Source organism: Siphateles boraxobius, unplaced genomic scaffold (assembly GCF_051911475.1).
Source record: "Siphateles boraxobius isolate OS27281-9 unplaced genomic scaffold, OSU_SipBor_1 68, whole genome shotgun sequence".
Taxonomy (NCBI): domain Eukaryota; kingdom Metazoa; phylum Chordata; class Actinopteri; order Cypriniformes; family Leuciscidae; genus Siphateles; species Siphateles boraxobius.
The window spans coordinates 2,595,408-2,614,654 of NW_027509195.1; the positions used below are offsets into that span (position 1 = coordinate 2,595,408).

The 19,247-nt window shown below is 36.3% G+C and overlaps 1 protein-coding gene across 1 annotated transcript in view; it reads left to right on the forward strand.

Annotated features, from left to right (window-relative positions):
• Positions 1-19,247, forward strand: part of phactr3a (phosphatase and actin regulator 3a) — a 36,746-nt gene that overhangs the window by 4,595 nt on the left and 12,904 nt on the right. The window contains exon 2 of the mRNA XM_077214026.1: positions 16,371-16,532. Within this exon, the coding sequence (XP_077070141.1) occupies positions 16,371-16,532 (162 nt within the window). The remainder of the gene's footprint in view (positions 1-16,370; positions 16,533-19,247) is intronic.

Here is a 19,247-nt window from a genome sequence, read left to right on the forward strand (position 1 = left end):
ACAGAGGAGGAGGAGAAAGTAACATAGAAAGTAGTTGAGAACGTCAGTTATAACGACCCACGTATTAAAATGGTGGGGTTTAAATCGGGCTCGGGCTCATAATTATAGTTAATGTGTCGGGTCGGGCTTGATTTTTTGAGTCCGACCTAAGCTCCAAGTTGAGCACGGACACTATAATGTTGGGTAAGATGATGACACACACAACTGGATGTTAGCTGGCTAAGCAAGTTCAGCATCACTGAAGATTAAACATTGAAAATAGCATATTCATGAATGAATGTGTATTATATTATTAGCTTGCTAATCGCTAGTAAAGCTAATTATTAATTAGCCATCATGCTAGGTAAACTTGACACGAGAGCAAAAAATTGCATCGAGAGCAAAGAAAAGCGTTTTGAGAGAAACACTTTTTTTTAGAGAAACTGTTTTCACACTGATAGCAAAAAAATATATATATATATATTTGAGATCTTTTTCAAAGTATTTTGAGAGAGATTTTTTTTCTCAAATTTATATTATTTTAATATTAATTTTATAAAAAATTCAAATTTATATTTTTTATGTTCCATGAGAAAATACTTTCTCTCAAAACTCGTCTCAAATATTATTTTTTGCTATTGGTATGAAAACTTTTTCTCTCAAATATTATTTTTTCTCATGAAATGCTTTTTTGCTATCAGTGTGATAACTTTTTTTTTCTCTCTCAGATCATTTATTGTCTCGGATGTAATAAAGACACATTTCTAGCTCCATACGCCTCCTCCCAGCAGATCTTTGTGTATTACGAAGGGATTCCTGACACTGTTTTGACTCCTTTAGACGTTTTATAAGCCAAAATACCATCATATGTAGGCTACGCACACACAGCGAGCGCATTTAGCCCAGCACACTGCATTGTTTGGATGTTTGGTAAGTTCTGTCTCAAAATATTCGTAAATAAAACCGACCAATCGGGTTTGGAACATATGTCTTTAGGTTCAGTATCTTCTGGTTCGCTGTTAAAATGCCAATGTAAACGCTAAGCGGACAAGGAATAAATGTTTTTTCTTTTGGTCCGTACCAAGCAAACCAAACTACAAGTGTGAAAACACCCTAAATTATCATCTATATCAGAGTCACTTAAATGACCTCGCTGTCGACCAGTTTACGTCACTTCAGAGTTTCTACTGGTGTTGTGAATGCAACCATGAAAATGGCCCTAGGGGGAAATATAGTTCTCTGCAGACCGCCCTGGTGACTGAAGAAACATTTCTTATTATCATCAGTATTGAAAACAGCTTGATACATATTTTTTTCTTTGATGAATAAAAAGTTAAGAACAACATTTGTTTGAAATAACATTAAAATGTCTTTTCTGACACTTTTGATCAATTTAATCCTTGCTGATTAATATATCGTATTATATTAATTATATGATATATTTATTTATATGAATTTATGTTGACGCACATAATGACATACAATGACGTATGTTTTAGAATTATGGATATCACTTATGGTTTCATTGTAACACCCTGATTTTACTTTTAAGGTCTGACCACTTTAGTGGATGTCTTGCATCAAAGGACTAATTTGTCTACACAACTAGCTCAGCATGTAGTTCTCTTGCCCACAGCTCTCAGAGGTGCGTTAACCTTTTAAACTCTGCTCAATATGTCAAAGAATGCTTCAAGGGTTGTCCAGAAAGACAGCGCAGGGAGACATATATAATCATGACTGACGTCTGATTTGTCCCATAATATTATCATCAAGTTCATTAAAAGAGTGTTAAATTTAGATACAATGTACCACATCATTTCACACCTATTTACACATTAAAAGTGTCTTCTCAGCTTGCGTGAACTTCTTGCACTTGAAAAATTGGTTGAAAATGAACCATTTTGGTGAAAGCCTAATTGAGATAAAGTGAACATATTGGGACGTCAGAGAAATGCTTTAAAAAATACTTTATATATTACATAATACATTTTCTATATATGAGTCTTAATTTCTTAGATGATCTCCAGCACACAAACCAGTATGCACTGAATATTTCATTCCAAAATCGTTTTAAAGTCAATATGAAACGGATGTTGTGATGATCTTTTCTTCCCTATTGGGACGTATATCTGAATGAAGCGTCTTCTCGGACTTGATTTTGTCCATTGGGAATTGATTGAAAGGTTGTAGTTTGTAATTGGTCGATATCATGCGAGTGACAGGTTGTCCCGCCCTCACGCCTAGAAACACGTCATCAGAAAAGAGAAGAGAAAGGTAGCTATTTTGATTAAAGATTACTAGGGCACGTGAAATAAAAAAAATTGGATGGATACATCATTTATAATAAATATTGCAATATTCCATAAAAAATAAGATTTGTCAATTTTGATTTCATGGTGACAAATAGTTATACTCTCACTTTTATAATCTCAGTCTTTAACTGAGCTATGTAACCGTATTTTAAAGTTCCTTGTACAGAACACATAACATTACATGAGGTTCGCACAAAGGCCGCTTTCTGAGGTGGGCTATGACTCATCATCAGCTTCTCTTGTGCAGGCTGGTGCTAACATTTCTTCACCTGAGTGTGTTTATTGCCAAACACAGTATCTGATGAAAAAGTCTGGCCCAGAAAGTCCTTGATAGCCTATCTCTTTTCTTGCATCTTTCACTTCTTTGGGAGGATTTGCATAAAACGTTATTGTTTTAGACTGTCTGTGATTGTGTTCTTAAGAAGATGGTGGAATTCTCCTGTGTTTGTTTTTGCAGTGGCTTGAAAGGCAGTGTCAGCGTTTCACTAAAGCTACTTTCATTTGTGCCGCTGTCATCGCTGATATGAGCAGTTGTCTTTTAAAGGTGCCTTGTGTCATGTCCGCCAAAAAATCAATTCATACTCCACATTCCATACCAGATGGGGGCAGTATACCTCCAGAAAGTGAGTTGGTCTACTCTAGAGTAACAGACGAGAAACGGCATAGTCTCTATGCTTCGCCCCTACCTTCACAACGACCCAGCCATAGCCGAAGCCGAGCCAACTCCTAATAGAGGACATTTTGACTCCAGAGGAACGTTGGTTGATGTCAAGTGATTTTTAAATATGACATCTTCAAGCTACTCCCCTTCACCTTTACCAGTGAATATGTTCATATTCGTTTTGTTCATATTACATTTTTATTGTTAGTTTGAATTATATTAATTTGACAGACAGCATTCGCTGATGTTGACCAAGCTAGCGCCATTCAGAGCAGCCAACTCTCACAAATTCACCGTGAGACACACACAATTGACACTTTTCACACGCTCTCAGTCCCGCCACACATAATTTTGTCACGCACAGAAAAATCGCAAAGCAAAGAGGACACGGAGACCGACAGACTAGACAGAGCAGGTTAGTTATGATATAAACAAATCTCAGCTCTCAGATTCTGTCAATTTTATTACGCAATTCAAACAATAAATACCGTTTTGCCGCTTGTAAATGTTACACGACAGATCCCTAGCGCACGAGAACCGATCATCTCTACTAGCTAATAGTAAAAAAACACGAACACTGTTGAAAGATACAGTAGGCTACAACTTACCAAAATGTATTCCTCATACATAATATCGACCAATCATTTTTTTAAATCAGTGTGCAGAGGTCAATAACATAGCTGGAGAACAAATAAGTCAGTTTTACCTCAGGAAAGCAATTTAATAAACATAATATAATTAGCTAATGTTACATTTTATCATCAGCTTGGTAGAGACGGGCTCTGGTAGATAACAGGTGAAAACCGGATCGAATGTGTGGGTAGAGCTAACTATCAAACACATCAGGTTCAAGTACGCCCACAAGCCGTGCGAGTTATTCGTGTATTGCAGTTTGGCTGGTGTTGCCCGCATACCGCCTCCCATGGCCGAAACTGGTATTATGACACCTGCCGGGCCGTGGCTAGTAATTTAGCATGCTAATTCAGGTTGATATCTCTGCAGCACTATAACTTGTCATTTTTTTAATGACATCATCGCCCTTATTTCTTCTCATTCTTTTGATGCGTGTAGCTCATTTTTTTGTGGATATTTTTACCTCAATTCTTACACATGGCACCTTTTAAGAGTACGAACTTTTAAGAGTAGATGAAACGTAGAAGGAAAGTACAAGCTTAGACATTAGCCTAGCTGACAGATCTTGGTCATAACTGCTTGTATGTATTTTGATGTTTTATTTTTTGTTACTTATTCAGTATCCACCAAGAAATTTGTGTGGGTTGTGTGATATTATATCTCTACAGTGCACTAAATTCTTCATATAGGCAGCATCTGTAGATCACCACAGAAATAAATCTAATAGTTATTATAAATTTTGTGTGTTTTTTTCCTTCTCATTTTTGTGGCCTAAAATAACTGAATTTGTTGCGTCTTTTCTCAAAAATTGCAGCACTATTTGTAGCATTTTTGTGGTGAAAACCAGCAGTAATCTGGATTCTTATATAATTGGTGTTAGTGACAGGAAAGAGTAAAGTAAAAATAGTAAAAAAAAAAAAGTAAAATAACACAATCATCAAACATTAAACAGCATATAAATCAAAACTGCCTAACGTTACTGAATGAAATGTCTACCCAGCTTTGGAGGTGTTGATGGACTCAATCTACTCCATCTATGTTTTGATAATGGTTTTGAATCAAATCTGGATCCTTGACAAAAAAGTGATTTTCCCAGCTTTTTGTTTAAAAGGCTGCTTTTTTGCACTTTTGGGCATGTTTGCACTTGCACGCGGTATTCTAAAAACACAGCGCTCACGATAAAATAGATTCAACTTTTTAAAAAACGCGCCCCGAGTCCTTGCGCTCCCCCCACATTCCACTTTCAAAGCAAAAAAATGTGTTCTGGGTGAATGGCCTTTTCCCACATTCAAGTGTTGATAAAAAAGAAGGCATGAAGCTAGAATACAACTTTGTTGTTGTTGTTTAAAAGCAGAGGCTATGTTCTTTCATTTGATTTGTTGCATGCTCAGATATTCATACAACAAAATATTCTGGGGGCCATGAAATTATTTATAAAAATTATCAAAATACTGGCACTGATTGGCAATTTTTTTATGCTGGTGGGGAAAGGGTTAAATGCTGCAATTGCAAAATCACAAAATCCTGGATAAATTTGACAAAAATGAGACAACCATGTTTTTATTGTTTTATCATGCAATACCACTAAGTCGTTGGTTGCAGGTTGTTGCTAGGTGTTTTTGAGATGTTTTTAACATGTTATAAAGTTACTAGGGTGTTGCTAGGGTGTTCCTAGTAGTGGCTTGCTGGCAATAAAAAATCCCACCTCTTTATGATATTTTGGTACGTGTGACTTGGGCGCCTCCTTCAATGTAAGTATGTGAAAAGTAATATCACACTCTCCACAACAAACCACATAATGAGGTGTCAGTAGCTCAAATGTGTGAGACAGTTATGTGCTGAAGTTCAATACTTAGGTTAAAGGTGTTTTCAAATCCCTAACCCTAAGTATGAACAATAGTAATAGTGGTTCTTGCCTTTGCAAAGATGCAAAGTAACAACAACATTCTAGCTATAATTCCCTCATGCAGTGGCTTCTGCCTTTAAAAATCCTAGGTGTCATTCCAGCTTGAGATTGTCTTTCCTCAATGCAGACTAAGGTATATGCACTGCATAGTGTACAAGAGGAGACAAGACCTGACCTTGTCAAGCACAGTTCAGCGGCTTCCAGCTCTCCTCAGGCGTGAAAACCGAACACAACAACAAGCTCAGCGACCTCCCCAGGGCTACAACACAAAGCCGATAAGGCGTTGACAGTCTGTCTGTCTTTTTAGTTGTGTATATCTGAAGCAAAAAGTTGAATATTTTTGAGGTTGTGTGTTTGACAGTGAAGGAAGCAGAACTGTTTGATTTCTTACAAAACAGATATGTCTCAGTCATACGGTTCGATTACTCCAGCACTCAAATTAGAAATGAGCTTCACTGATTCCCTCTCATGAGTATAAACTTTTTCCAGAATGGTGGAAACAGACAGAGGCCCCGAAGCAATGAAAAAGATGCATATTAATAATACTATAAATTACTATATAGTTATAAAATTACTAAATAAAATTAAAAAGTAACTTTCATAGCTCAGAAAATTTAACAGCTATATTCTATTTAAGTAGCAATTGTGTCTCAAATGTATGTCTTAAATTAATAGAAAAAACACACACAAATGAGTCAATTGCTGATGTAAAGTAAGAATATTGTCACATAAAACTAATGTGAATGGCATAGCTCAGATTAATTGGTCTATCTGATAAATGTTTGAGTTCAAATTGAGACACTTAAGTTTGGGAAATGTAAGATTGTTTAAAAAAATTAATACTTTCATTCAGCAATGATGCATTCAATTGATCAAAATTGTCAGTAAAAACTTAATGTCATAAAAGATTTTTATTCCAAATAAATCCTGTTCTTTGGACCAAATAATCCTCAAAAAAATGTATCACGGTTTCCACAAACATATTAAGCAGCACAACTGTTTTCAACATCGAAAATAATCAGAAATGTTTCTTATGATGATTTGATGCTCATCACAATGATGTCTGAAGGATCATGAGACACTGAAGACTGGAGTAATGATGTAAAGATTCTGCTTTGATCACACCTTTACTGTATTAAATAAATGAAGTCTTGGTGAACATAAGTGACTTCTTTCAAACACATTAAAGAATCTTACCGACCCCCAACTTTTGGATGGAAAGAGATTTTTCTTTCCCGTGGGAGGCCATTAGAGTGAATGGAGGTTCAAATTCTAATCGCTGTAATGCACAGTCAACAGATCTTAGTATCTTGGCTCTTCTGAGCGGCTGAGAGAGGAAATGTAGTTAATATTGAATGCAATGCTGTTGGAAATATAGCAGGCCTCACTCTCTGCATACCTGAACCATCTCAAATATTTCTCATTCATAAGCTTGAGCGGAGCTGCCTTGGATGGATGGCGTAGCTCAGCTGAACCTGAGTTTACTGTGCTGTTCAATGAATTTCAGAGAGTGTCTGACTGTTTGTGTTGAACGGTAAGAGAAACCATGACTGTAATGCAGTTTAAAGGCGATATAGGACGGAGTCAGGGGAAGGAGAGAAACAGAGAGAGACTGAGTGGGAGTGAGTGAAGGGGAAACAGGGGAGGTGGGAAAAAACAACAATGAAGAGACACAGAAGGATGAAAATGACTTCAAGTGACTCACCAGAGAGTCAATGAGGATCTTTAAAGAGCAAATATATAAATTTGCCAATGTGAACATTAGGGCATATTTCTATTCTGAAGCATTACACGCCCACGTCAGTCAGAAGTGGCTTTTAAGACGCATTTGTGATGCGGTTATCTATGTGTCATTCTGTGATTAGCTTGACGTATGCGAACATTTTCTGCATATATGATATGTAGCATGAGAGTCAAGCAATTGACACTGTTCTTGCGCTCTCATGTCTATATTCTCACGCAGTGAAAAGTCACTGAGAAAAGAGGCACATGGACAATGCACTGACAGACAAGACAGAGCAGGTTGCTTTTTTGAAATGAAACAAAGTCTCAGCTTTCAAAATCATGAAATTTAAACAATACTATTTTGGCTTGACAGTTCACTGTAGCACTTCAGTTCTAGCAGCACGTGGACTGATCATCTTTTCCATTTTACTACTAGTCACAGTACAAAATAAAGATGATTGAACATCAGAGTTGTATCACGTCAAAAGAAACTGTGTTGAAATGTATCATTCGTGGCTAATGTAATCGCTCAATCGTAAATAATGTCACGCAACACCTCAGAAAGCCATTGAATGTCCATAAACTGTATAGTTGGCTGTATAGTGTATAATTAACACACACACTATGTACATATATATTACATATTTATTATATTTTTACTTTTGTACCATTAAAAAGTTATAATAATGTTATTATAAAAACGACCTTATATCCAGTTGTATACAAATCAGTTGTAATTAACCTTTAATAATAATAATGTACCGGCTGACAGGGTTCCCTGTATAGTTTACAACATTAGTTGTGGAAGATTATTTCCTTGAGAAAAGATTTTCTTGATAAGCTGATTATGAAGGTCCATGCCAAAGGTCATTATATGAATTTAAATGGATTATGAATATAAATGGAAATTCTCAAAATATTAACCTGTCTGAGGTTGCCTGAAGGTTTGCTGCCTAAGGTGCATGAATCTCATGGAGTTTCCAAGTATGACTTCCATCAAAAATTCAGTGATATAAGCCATGCTGAGACAGGTGACCTGAAGTTGACCTATAACTGTGACATATAAATCATGACCAAGAAAATTGAATTGCTATTGACTTCCTAAAGCATTGTGGTAAAAATAAATAAAAGAACATTGAATGGGTATTTAAAATAATTCTTATACCTTACTGTACAACTACCAGACACCAATAGATTTCTAGTGAATATTCATTTTTGCATCAACCCTTTAACTTTGGAGACTTTTAAAAGTGAGAATGTGACTTTTCCCTTGCCTGCCGTCTTTGAGCATTTTTCCATGAGGCCTTGATTTTTTTCGAATTCTTGGAATAGTTATTTGACTCAATTTAACACCTTCAGCGTTATATTACAGAAAAGGATAACTGAAAGGTCACACAACTGATTCCTGCTCAGAGGACAATGTCCATGGTCTCATATCCAGCATGCATTGCTTGATACAGTATGTTCAGATTTTCTTCACAGCTCAGTGTTTTTCCCCTCCTCTGACGTCTCTTAACACAGAGACTGAATCATCACAGCTTGGTATTCTAAGTCGATGTCTAGCCCTAGATATCACAGAGAATGCACAGCAGAGGTCTGTTCGATGTCAAAAGCTACTGTTGCTTTTTCTAAGCAACACTGGCCAAAGCTTCGAGCTATCTCAAGTCCCTTTAAGCCTCGTCAGAGACTTGTTATTTAGGCTGTTCCACTTCTAGCATCTAAAGGAGGCTACACCGCAGGCACTTGTCTTCTGGCAGATGGCTGCACAGTTGTTGAGCCAGGGGGTAAACTGCGGGGTTTATTTTGTTGGATGACAGAAACCGTTCATTTCACACACTAAACTACCTGCGCTACCTGATTAATTTCTGAAAACTGATAGTTTGTATTTTCATACTGATTGTATAAACTAATATGTGCCAGAAGAAAAGGCTCTTTATAGAACCTCAAAGGGTTCTGTCAGGCACTTCATACTGTAAATAGAACCTTTAAGGGGTTTCCATCATGTGATCGTTTTATGGATTATCATTTTATGGAAAAACACCAGCAAATTAAGAAAACATCTTTATCAGTTTGACAACACATGTGCTGCAAATACTCACAATGCAACCAAATATAGAAATGTGCTGCAAATACTCAAAACGCAACCAAAAGCAGAAACGTGCTGCAAATACTCACAATGCAACCAACAACAGAAATTCTTCACAATTACTCGCAACGCAACCAAACACAGAAACACACTACAAATACTCACAACACAACCAAATACAGAAACGTGCGGCAAATACTCACAACGCCACCAAATACAGAAATGCTCCGCAAATACTCACAATGCAACCAAATACAGAAACACACTACAAATACTCACAATGCAACCAAATACAGAAACACACTACAAATACTCACAATGCAACCAAATACAGAAACACACTACAAATACTCACAATGCAACCAAATACAGAAACACTTTGCAAATACTCACAATGCAACTGTTTTCAACTAAAAACAGGATACTTTTTATGCGTTTTGGCCGTTATATGACAACGGCATTTTGGGGGCCTGAAAATGCTAACTTTTGTAAATGGGATTCAAAGTGCAAGTTTTTGAAAATGAGACCTTTACAAAAGGCGAATTTGTGAAAATGGTATCACGTGTTCAGTCTATAGGAGCTTAGCGTTTCTTTATAGTGACAGTACCAACTACTGGCCTAGCATGAATAATACAGCATTTTTTTTGTTTTGTTTTTGCAGATCTGCATTATGCGACAGCTTACCACTGCTATAATTGTGACAAGCAAAAATATTAACTGTTTTTAACATTGATAATAATGAGAAATGTTTCTTGAGCCGCAAATCAGTATATTAGAATGATTTCTGAAGGATCATGTGACACTGAAGACTGGAGTAATGATGCTGAAAATTCAGCTTTGATAACAGGAATAAATTACATTTTAAAATCTATTACATTACAACACAGTTATTTTAAATTGTATTTATATTTTACAATATTACTGTTTCATCCATTAAATGCAGAGAGCAAATTAGTGAACAAAAGATACTTCTCTCAAAAACATTAAAAAAATCGTACCAACCCCAAACTTTTGAACTGTTGTGTGTGTGTTTCTATTGCAGTCCTGGATAGAAAGTGGCCCGATACAAATCAGAGACCAAATTGCCTTAATTATCTCAGGTCTGTGTTTAGGGCCTGCGTATGCTATTAAAATTTGTGTCGGTTTATACTGGCTATAAAAAAAACTATAGTGTGTATACTGTTCTCAGATCGGCCCTAAAACGCACAACTAGCACCTCATATTGCAGGACCCCCTGGCCCGACCACTTACAATGAGGCCCACGTTCATGCGTCTGCTATGATTGCATCTTTAGACTGCAGTCATTGATGAATTGAATAATATTCTCAATCTCCCACTTTCATCTCTAGGGTGACATTACAATAACAAGCTCTTAGTATCTATCTGCTGCAGACAAATGGGTTTTGCCTGCTGCCTGTTTATGTGGTCAGCATCTCCAAAACAAGCCTCAGAGGACAGACTGTACGCAACTCCATTACATTTACTTAAAGCATCTCCCAATGCCAAACAGCTTTGTTAAATAAAAGTATCTATCACCTGAGTGTAGATGTTAAAATGGAATTTCAGCTTTATTCTCCTCTGAGTGTTTGCCTTAGCTGGAAAAATGTATGAGTCAATATGTATGTATTTGAAAACAGCCATAAATTAAGTATTATGGACCGTATTAAATGTATAGTTCATCCAAAAAATGAAAATTCACTCATTTATATACTCTCATGTAGGGGTGTCACGATTCTCCAAATCCTCGATTCGATTAAAATTTCGATTTTAAGGTCACGGTTCGATTCGATTCTCGATTTTTACATTTACTTTTTTTCAAGCCGAAACCGGCCAATCAGGATGCTCTCTGTCTTACATGCGCTTCATGAGGCACACACGCAAGGTCTCTCGCTCTCTCCCTCTCCCTCTCTGCTGTGCGCATGCTATAGGGTTTGGAGCACAGTTTTTTTCTGTCTCGCATACGCGCTCTTGCTCGCTCACTCTAGATTCCGGGAGATTTTAACTAATTTGCGTGCATCAGGGAGCCGCTATCAATATGCGGGAGACTCCCGGAACTTCCGCGAGACTTGTGATGTCTGCAAACTATGGCTTTTTTGAAGCGCGAACGTTGTCAACATAACTCACTGGAAATCAAAAAAACGTCCACACCTGCGACTTCAATGAAAGAGGGGGGGGGTTCAAGTTCTGTCGATGGGTCTCCTGCATCTGCAGTTGCCATGCTATCTTTTGAGTGGCTGTAGCTAAGTTAGAGGAGTTTGACCATAGACTCGCAGAACTTCAACACGCGTGTTTTTTTCCGCTCGGCACGCCGACCGGACGTGACATGGGGGCGTGGCAGCATCGACGATTCCATTTTTTATTCGAAGTTCGAGATTGTGAATTAATTTCGATCACACCCTTACTCTCATGCCTTCCTGATGTACATGACTTTCTCTCTTCAGACAAACACAAACGAAAATTTTTAGGAAAATAATCCATCTCTGTTACCCCTTTTCCACCGACATGGTTCCGGTGCGGATTCCCGGCCTGTCCCTGTACTCTGAACCGCAAAACAGAAGTGCTGCATGCATTGCCGCATAGCCGAGAACAGGCTTTGGCTCCAGAACACGAACCAGGGGTAGTAATGCCAGTGAATTGGTGCCACTCGGTTGACGCTTGAAAAATCCATACGACTTCTGTGGATGAATTGGTGTCTTCTGAAGAGAAATGATAGGTGTAAGAAAAATACTATTTTACTAATACTAATATTTTTTCATTTCATACAGTCACGCCTTCAAGTAGACTATATTTGTGAACTTATGTAGGGAATAGTGAATGAGGGTATAGAGGGTGATTTTGAACACAGCCTTTGTTTTAAAAGTAGCATGGAACAACAGAGCCACTTCTCGTGCGCAACTTCACAAAGCACTTACGTCAAACGCTTTGTGTGACAATAAACATGAAGCAATGATTTACAGTTAAAAAAAGTTAAAAATATTAGTGTGTTTCTTACACACACCTACTATCGTTTCGCTTCAGAAGACCGTGATTCATCCACTGGAGTCAAATCGTCGTGTGTGATTTTTCAAGCGTCAACCAAGCGGCACCATTCACTGGCATTGCATGGATTATTTTCCTAAAAATCTTCATTTGTGTTTATCTGAAGAAAGTAAGTTGTATACATCTTGATGGCATGAGGATAAGTAAATGATGAGAGATATTTTTTATTTTTAGGTGACTATCCCTTTAAATGTGTTCTTGGAACTGACATAAACATCTTTCTCTCATATTATATATATTTAATCCAGAATGGCACTGATATACAGCATGTTGCTATATATAAAACAAAACACAGTTCAAATTGAAGGTAAGAATGACTGATATAATATATAATTTGTATAACATATAATGCTCATTATAGCACATTTTTCTGATCCTGGCTTCTGATTGGTAAATGCATCAGTTTCAATACTGTGTCTAATAGTACACTATGACTATATTCACAATATACTACTGTCTCTCATTTATCATTGCTTATGATAATAATTTGATTTGCTATATATATAAAAAAAAACATATGATTGTAAATGAAAAAGCATTTTGATCAACAAGAATCAAACAAGATCATTCAGATTCAAAGCACATATTAACATCAGGTGTGAAGGGGGCCGCAGCCGCAGAATAAAGGAGTGTAGATTTGCTGACAGAGCTATAAGCAGTATTTGCCAATCTGCAATGTTAAAAAAGGGGTTTGTAGTGTCTCTCAGTCTCTTTGTTGTCTGGGTCTGTTAATCGCACAGATACCCTCCTCTTTAAAACCATGTTTAAAGTGTTTTCAATGAGCCGTGACAGAGATAAACGCCTTTGATAAAACAAACTGAAACTTCTTAAGCAGCCTAAATTAAACCAGGCAGGATTACTTAACATGATCTTCATATTATTTGCCATCTACAAACAGTAGAGCCTGGAACTAGAAGTGTTTCAACAATAAATATTAATAATAATGCTACTACAGTAAAAGTGGGTGTGTTCTATTTGGTAATGTTAAAGTCATTTGCTCCTCTATTATTATTATTATTATTATTATTATTATTAACCTTATTGTTAAATTTAATTATAGACCTAATCATTCATATTTAACTCATAACAATATTTTTTGTTTTATTGTGTGTATATATGTATGTGTATATGTATATATATATGTATGTATATGTGTATGTATGTGTGTATGTATGTATATATATATATATATATATATATATAGTCTTTTTGTATACTATGTTTAATTGTATTTTACAGAGGTGTTTACAAGTTCTAGTTTTATGACTGTTGTAGTGTATTGTTGTAATGTTTAACTCTTTTTTTCTAGTTTAGAGCCTAATAACATCTGGCAAAGCGACTACCAATGAAAACTAGCCTTCAGGGTACATTTACATTTATTTGGGTAAATGGGTACATTTTGGGTACATTTACATTTAAGAATGTTAATTAATGTACACTGTCCCTTTTCTAAAAATAAATAAATAAATAAATGTGTCTTGAATTGTGTTATATTGATTATTGTATAAATAACTGGCAACTAAATGTTTAGTACATCCAATCCCCTGTTTAAATATAAATGTATACGAATATATATCATGACAATTCTGTCATTATTTAAAATTATGTTAATAATGATCTGTCAAGCTTTATAATTTTATAATGTTTTTTTCCTAATGTTGTTATAGGATGATGTATAACCAACCTCCGCTTAGTGATCTACCCATAATGTACCTAAAACATGTACAGTATTGTATCATGATTGCTACTATAAAATGGGAGTTTTCTGTTCTGTAATTTTGTCCTGTATTGTTTTATAATGACTATTGTATTAATAGACACTATATGCATGAGATATATGTCCATTGGGTCACCGTGAGTCTTATATCAGCGGTTTTGTCAGGAGTTTGGCAGGTGTTTTGAGATATTGGTCACGTGGGCATCTGTGGCACACATCCAGCATGCAGGCCTATGTGTTGATTGCCTTTCAGTTCACAAAACGCTGTGCTTTGCTTTTCTGTCGCTTACTTCATGAACAACTGCACTGATATTCATTCAAACATTGTCAGATGTACTGGATTCTATTTCCTTTTTTACTCCTTTGAAATTTGTCTCTCGCTTTTACAACCGTGCTTTTTAATAGCATGCATTGTGTAACAGTTATTGCGCCCACCATTAATATTTGCTAATATTGAACACATTTACATTTTTATTCCGTTTTCAATTTGCAACAGATTGTCCAGTGCAATACCAGCCCCTTGTAACGCACCTCCCTGGCCTGCACTGAAGAAAGGGGTAGTGTGTTTGATATTATATGTTATGAAAGGCCGGGCCCTGATTGGCTGCTTGAGGTCTTTAGCAAGCGCTTCCGTATAGCAACAGACCCCCATTCCCCCTCCTCTCTCCGTTTCCCCCATCCTGCCTTTCCTAAGACAGTGGCGGCCCCTCATCCTTTTGCTCTGCATCTGGAGGAGCAGTAACCATAGTAACAGCTAGGCTTTGCTAACCCTGGCTTTGCTGACTCGCCTCGCTGCACAGTTTTCAGGCTTGACCTGGATTCCGTGTAGCGCTGGTTACTTGAGCAGAGACGCTCAGTCGATTGACCCGGTTCTTTTCTTGTAATGTCAATGGTCGGAGGACCTCGTGCATGTGTTGCGCGGCACAGCGCCTCTGGGTTTGTGAAGGCACCCGCTCGCTGCCCCTGCCCACACTACTCTATTTCGGTAACTGAGTGTTTGGCAGACCGTTGACTCATTTGCTCTATGAATGGTGCTTTTCCTGCGTGTGAATATTTAAAAGGATTAGGTCTAGCCTGCTGAAGGATATGATGCTGATGTGGGTGTTGTAGAGGCTTTGTGTGCTAAAATATACAACTGATGTATGTGCATGTGATTAACATCTGCTTTAGCTCAAAATAGAATAAAATAGAAAAATCCTATAGAAAAATAAATGAAAAGTTGCTTTGTAAATGCTTTGTAATTACCTTCTTTTTTTGTGTTGGGAAATTATGTTAATTGTCCCAAAAGAGAAAGACAGTATATAAAAAATAAAATAATATAAAACTGACCAAAATAATGACCCTACATGATATGTTTTGGAGAATAGATGCAAAATTAAATAAAATAACAATTTACTTAAATCAAAAATCAACAATCCAGAGTCAATCCTGCAATGACAAACAACAGTAGTGTCAAAATAAAATAGAAATAAATTAAATACAATTTTTTGTAAAATATTAAGGTATTTAAAGTGCTTGTAAAATGAGTAGAAAATCAGTAAAAATCAGATATCCAGAGTCGTTTTTGCGACGACAAACAACAACACTGTAAAATAAGAAAATAAAGTAAAATAAAATAATATCTAAAGTATTGAAGTATTTAAAGTGTCACGAACCACACACGGGAAGCAAAAGATCCAATAGCAGTAAGTTTAATAATGAGGGTAATCCAAAATAATAGTAATCCAGGCAGGGGTCAAATATCAAAATCAATCAAAACATACGAACAAAAACAAGCAGGGAAATAGACCTCGGAAGTGGCGACATAAAACAACGACTCCGTGATAAACACTAAAACAGACAGGGAATATACACACAGAACTAACTAGGTGATGGGAAACAGCTGAGTGCAATGAACTGATGAGTGACAGACAGAATGCTGGGAATTGAAGTCAAACGTGAAAGACACCGTGAGAACGAGGACCTCTAGTAACAACCCAGGGAACAGAAACCAGACACTGTGACATAAAGTGCTTCTAAAACATGTAAAACCTCAAATTTGATTCAGTGCGGTCTTTGAAGTTCATCTGACTTTCTCCAGGGGTGTCCCAAACGTTTTTTAAAGGGTGCCGAATACTTCTCATTAATTTTATATATACATATATATATATATATATATATATATATATATATATATATATATATATATATATATATATATATAAATCTTAAAAATAAATAACTATAAATGTTAAAAATCAGCATCATCTGTTGTACCATTGGATGTCACTGCTCAGTGCTGATGGTTTCTGTCTGTGTCATGTGTGTTGCAGATGTGATGGAGCAGCAGAATGTGCTTCGCTCCAGCTGTTTGGTGAGTGGAGTCCACACCCCTCCCATCCGACGCCACAGCAAGCTGGCCACTCTGGGGCGCATTTTCAGGCCGTGGAAATGGAGGAAAAAGAAAAACGAGAAGCTGAAGCAGAGCTCTACAGGTGAGACAACCGGGCTTTGTTCCCCTTTTATTTGTCTGTCTTATTTTACTGAAAACATAGTGAAATGGATAATACAGAAGGATATTTTGTAGGGAGATGAGTGATTTTAAAAGTACCTTTTTTAAAAAGAAAATGTGAATGAAAATATTTTTTCATTTCCAATGCACAACAGAGGTAATTGATAAAGATTTATGAATGGGAAAAATATTGCAAGACATTTTTCAATGATCAATTCAAATGACAAAAATGACACAAAATAGTAAGATAGAAGTGGAAACAAGCTAACAAAATTAAGAGGCTGTGAATGATAAATATGTGGATGGTTATGAGTGATAAGATGATTTTAATATTTGATAATGCTGATTTAATAACACTGTTGAATGTAATCTTTAGCAAATCTTAAAATTAATATGAATTTTCCATATTGTACATTATAGTTCTGTGTTGCCTAAATTCACTTGTAGAGTTTAAAAGGTCTGATTTTAGTTTTTATTGTTTAAATTTCCGTTTTTTTAGACAAAATAGTATTGAATTTTAATATCGACCATAGCATGAAAATAATTATTGGCTTATATCGTCCAGAATTTTAAAATCAATGCACCCCTAACTAGCACTTTATTAATTTCTATAGAGATATTAACTTAGCTTGGGCTGAGAGAAAGAGGACCAAGAACAGACCCCTGGGGAACACCCCAGATAACAGGACTGATGGAGGATTTGTGTTTCAGAAGAAAAACAAACTGCTGTTTGTCATTGAAGAACTGAACCAGAGGAGATTTTCCATTTTCAGTGATGCCAACATCTAAGAGACAGAATCCTATAAAGACTTGAGGTCCAGAAGGAGTTGAATATTTAACACCCCTGATTCAGCAGAAAGGAAGAGGTCATTTATGGCCCTGTGGAGAGACGTCTCTGCTATGTAAAGGACATTATTCTGCTTTGAAAGGCTTGTATAGATTATAAAAGAAACTTGAAACGGCTCTCTTTAGCAGTGGTTTGTGATAGGTCTGTAATTATTTAACACAGAAGGACCTAGACAAAGTTTCCTGAGAATTAGGATGTCAGCAGCAGTTTTAAGTTTTAATGGAAAAGTACCAGAGGCAAGAGATCTTTTAATCAAGCGGGAAATTAGTGAACTAATAGCAAACAGCTGTAGAAACAGTTTAGTTACATAATGAGACAATATCGTCATCCCATTTATACTTTCAAAATCCAATCAAGTTTAGCAGAGGAAGTGATACACAAATGAGAGTGGATGCATGCAGGGAATGAGGGAGGATTGCTGGTCTTCTGATGGTGTTAAGATTGGGAATGAGTAGGAATTGGGAATGAGTAGGAAATACAGTTAGTGCAATCCAAAGTCAATCCTGTGGTGGCAAACTGCAGGTGTGTCATACACCATTTTTGGAGAGATTATCCAGTGACTCTTCTACTTTCAAAGGTATCGTTCACCCAAAAATGGGAAATTCTGTAAAATCATTTACTTACTCTCATATCATTTCAAACCTGTACTGCATGACTTACTTCTGTGGACCAGGAAAAAAGATATTTGAAGAATGTTACAACCTTTTGTCTATACAATGAAAGTCAGTGGGGTCCAATGTTGTTCTAGACCCCATTTACTCTCATAGTTTGGAATTTTTTTTTTTTTAAATATATATTTTCCAAAAAAGCAAGAAAGTCAAACAGGTGTGGAACCACATGAAAGCACCATTAAAAGATGTGAGAGTCTAATAGTAAACATCTTAGCGTTTATGCAGACCTAGGCTCAAATCCACCAGTCCAAATCACTAATGAAGTGATCAACATGCGTTTTTTGTTGAATGTAATAAAGTACCTTTAATGTTTTGTTCCACTGGGGGGAAGAAATTGACAGATGTTTGCAGTCTGTTATTGGACTGACCATTTTATTTCAAGTAAAATTACAATGACACTCAAAAGAATATGTAGGCCTTAATTTGAGAAGCCTAAAGATTTACATGTATGTATTTGAATGGCATATATATTTTCCATCCATTCGGATTTCAGTTTTAACGTAAACTTGAGTTCTCTATGGGGGTGCTATAAAGCGTCATGCCCATTCAAACTGAGGGGCACATCCTGGCATAGTTTATTATTAACAATTTACTTACATTTTATATTATTAATCATTATTTTCGATCAACATTTTTAATCAAGATGTATTAAACTTGCTTGGAATCAACATAAATTTGTTCAGTTAAGTTAAAAAGTGAAAAGTGTTAAAATATGCCTAGTTGTGGAACAAGCAAAATGTATGAGATTTAAATGTATTTATTGATGAATAATATATAAACATGGTTATTGTGTATTTAAAACATTGTTTATTAGTACTATTACAGAAATCTAGCCTGTTTATTTCATGTATGTATGACTGACTTGTATGCATCACATAATGTTGATTAGTTAAAACTGCAATCCATTTAGGCCATTTTGGAGTGTAGACTATAAAGTGGCTCATCCTGACATCTCTGAGGTTGGTGGGATGTGCCCCTCAGTTTGAATGGGCATGACGCTTTATAGCACCCCCATAGATAACTCAAATAACATCCACGAATGATGACCAAGTCTCAGAGTTAAAGTCACGAACACCTACCAACATCATGTCAGCCAGAAGATGGCACAGATGGAGCTACGTGAGCGTGTGTGAATGAAACTGGTCGATACGTATATCAGAATCAGAATGAGCTTTATTTC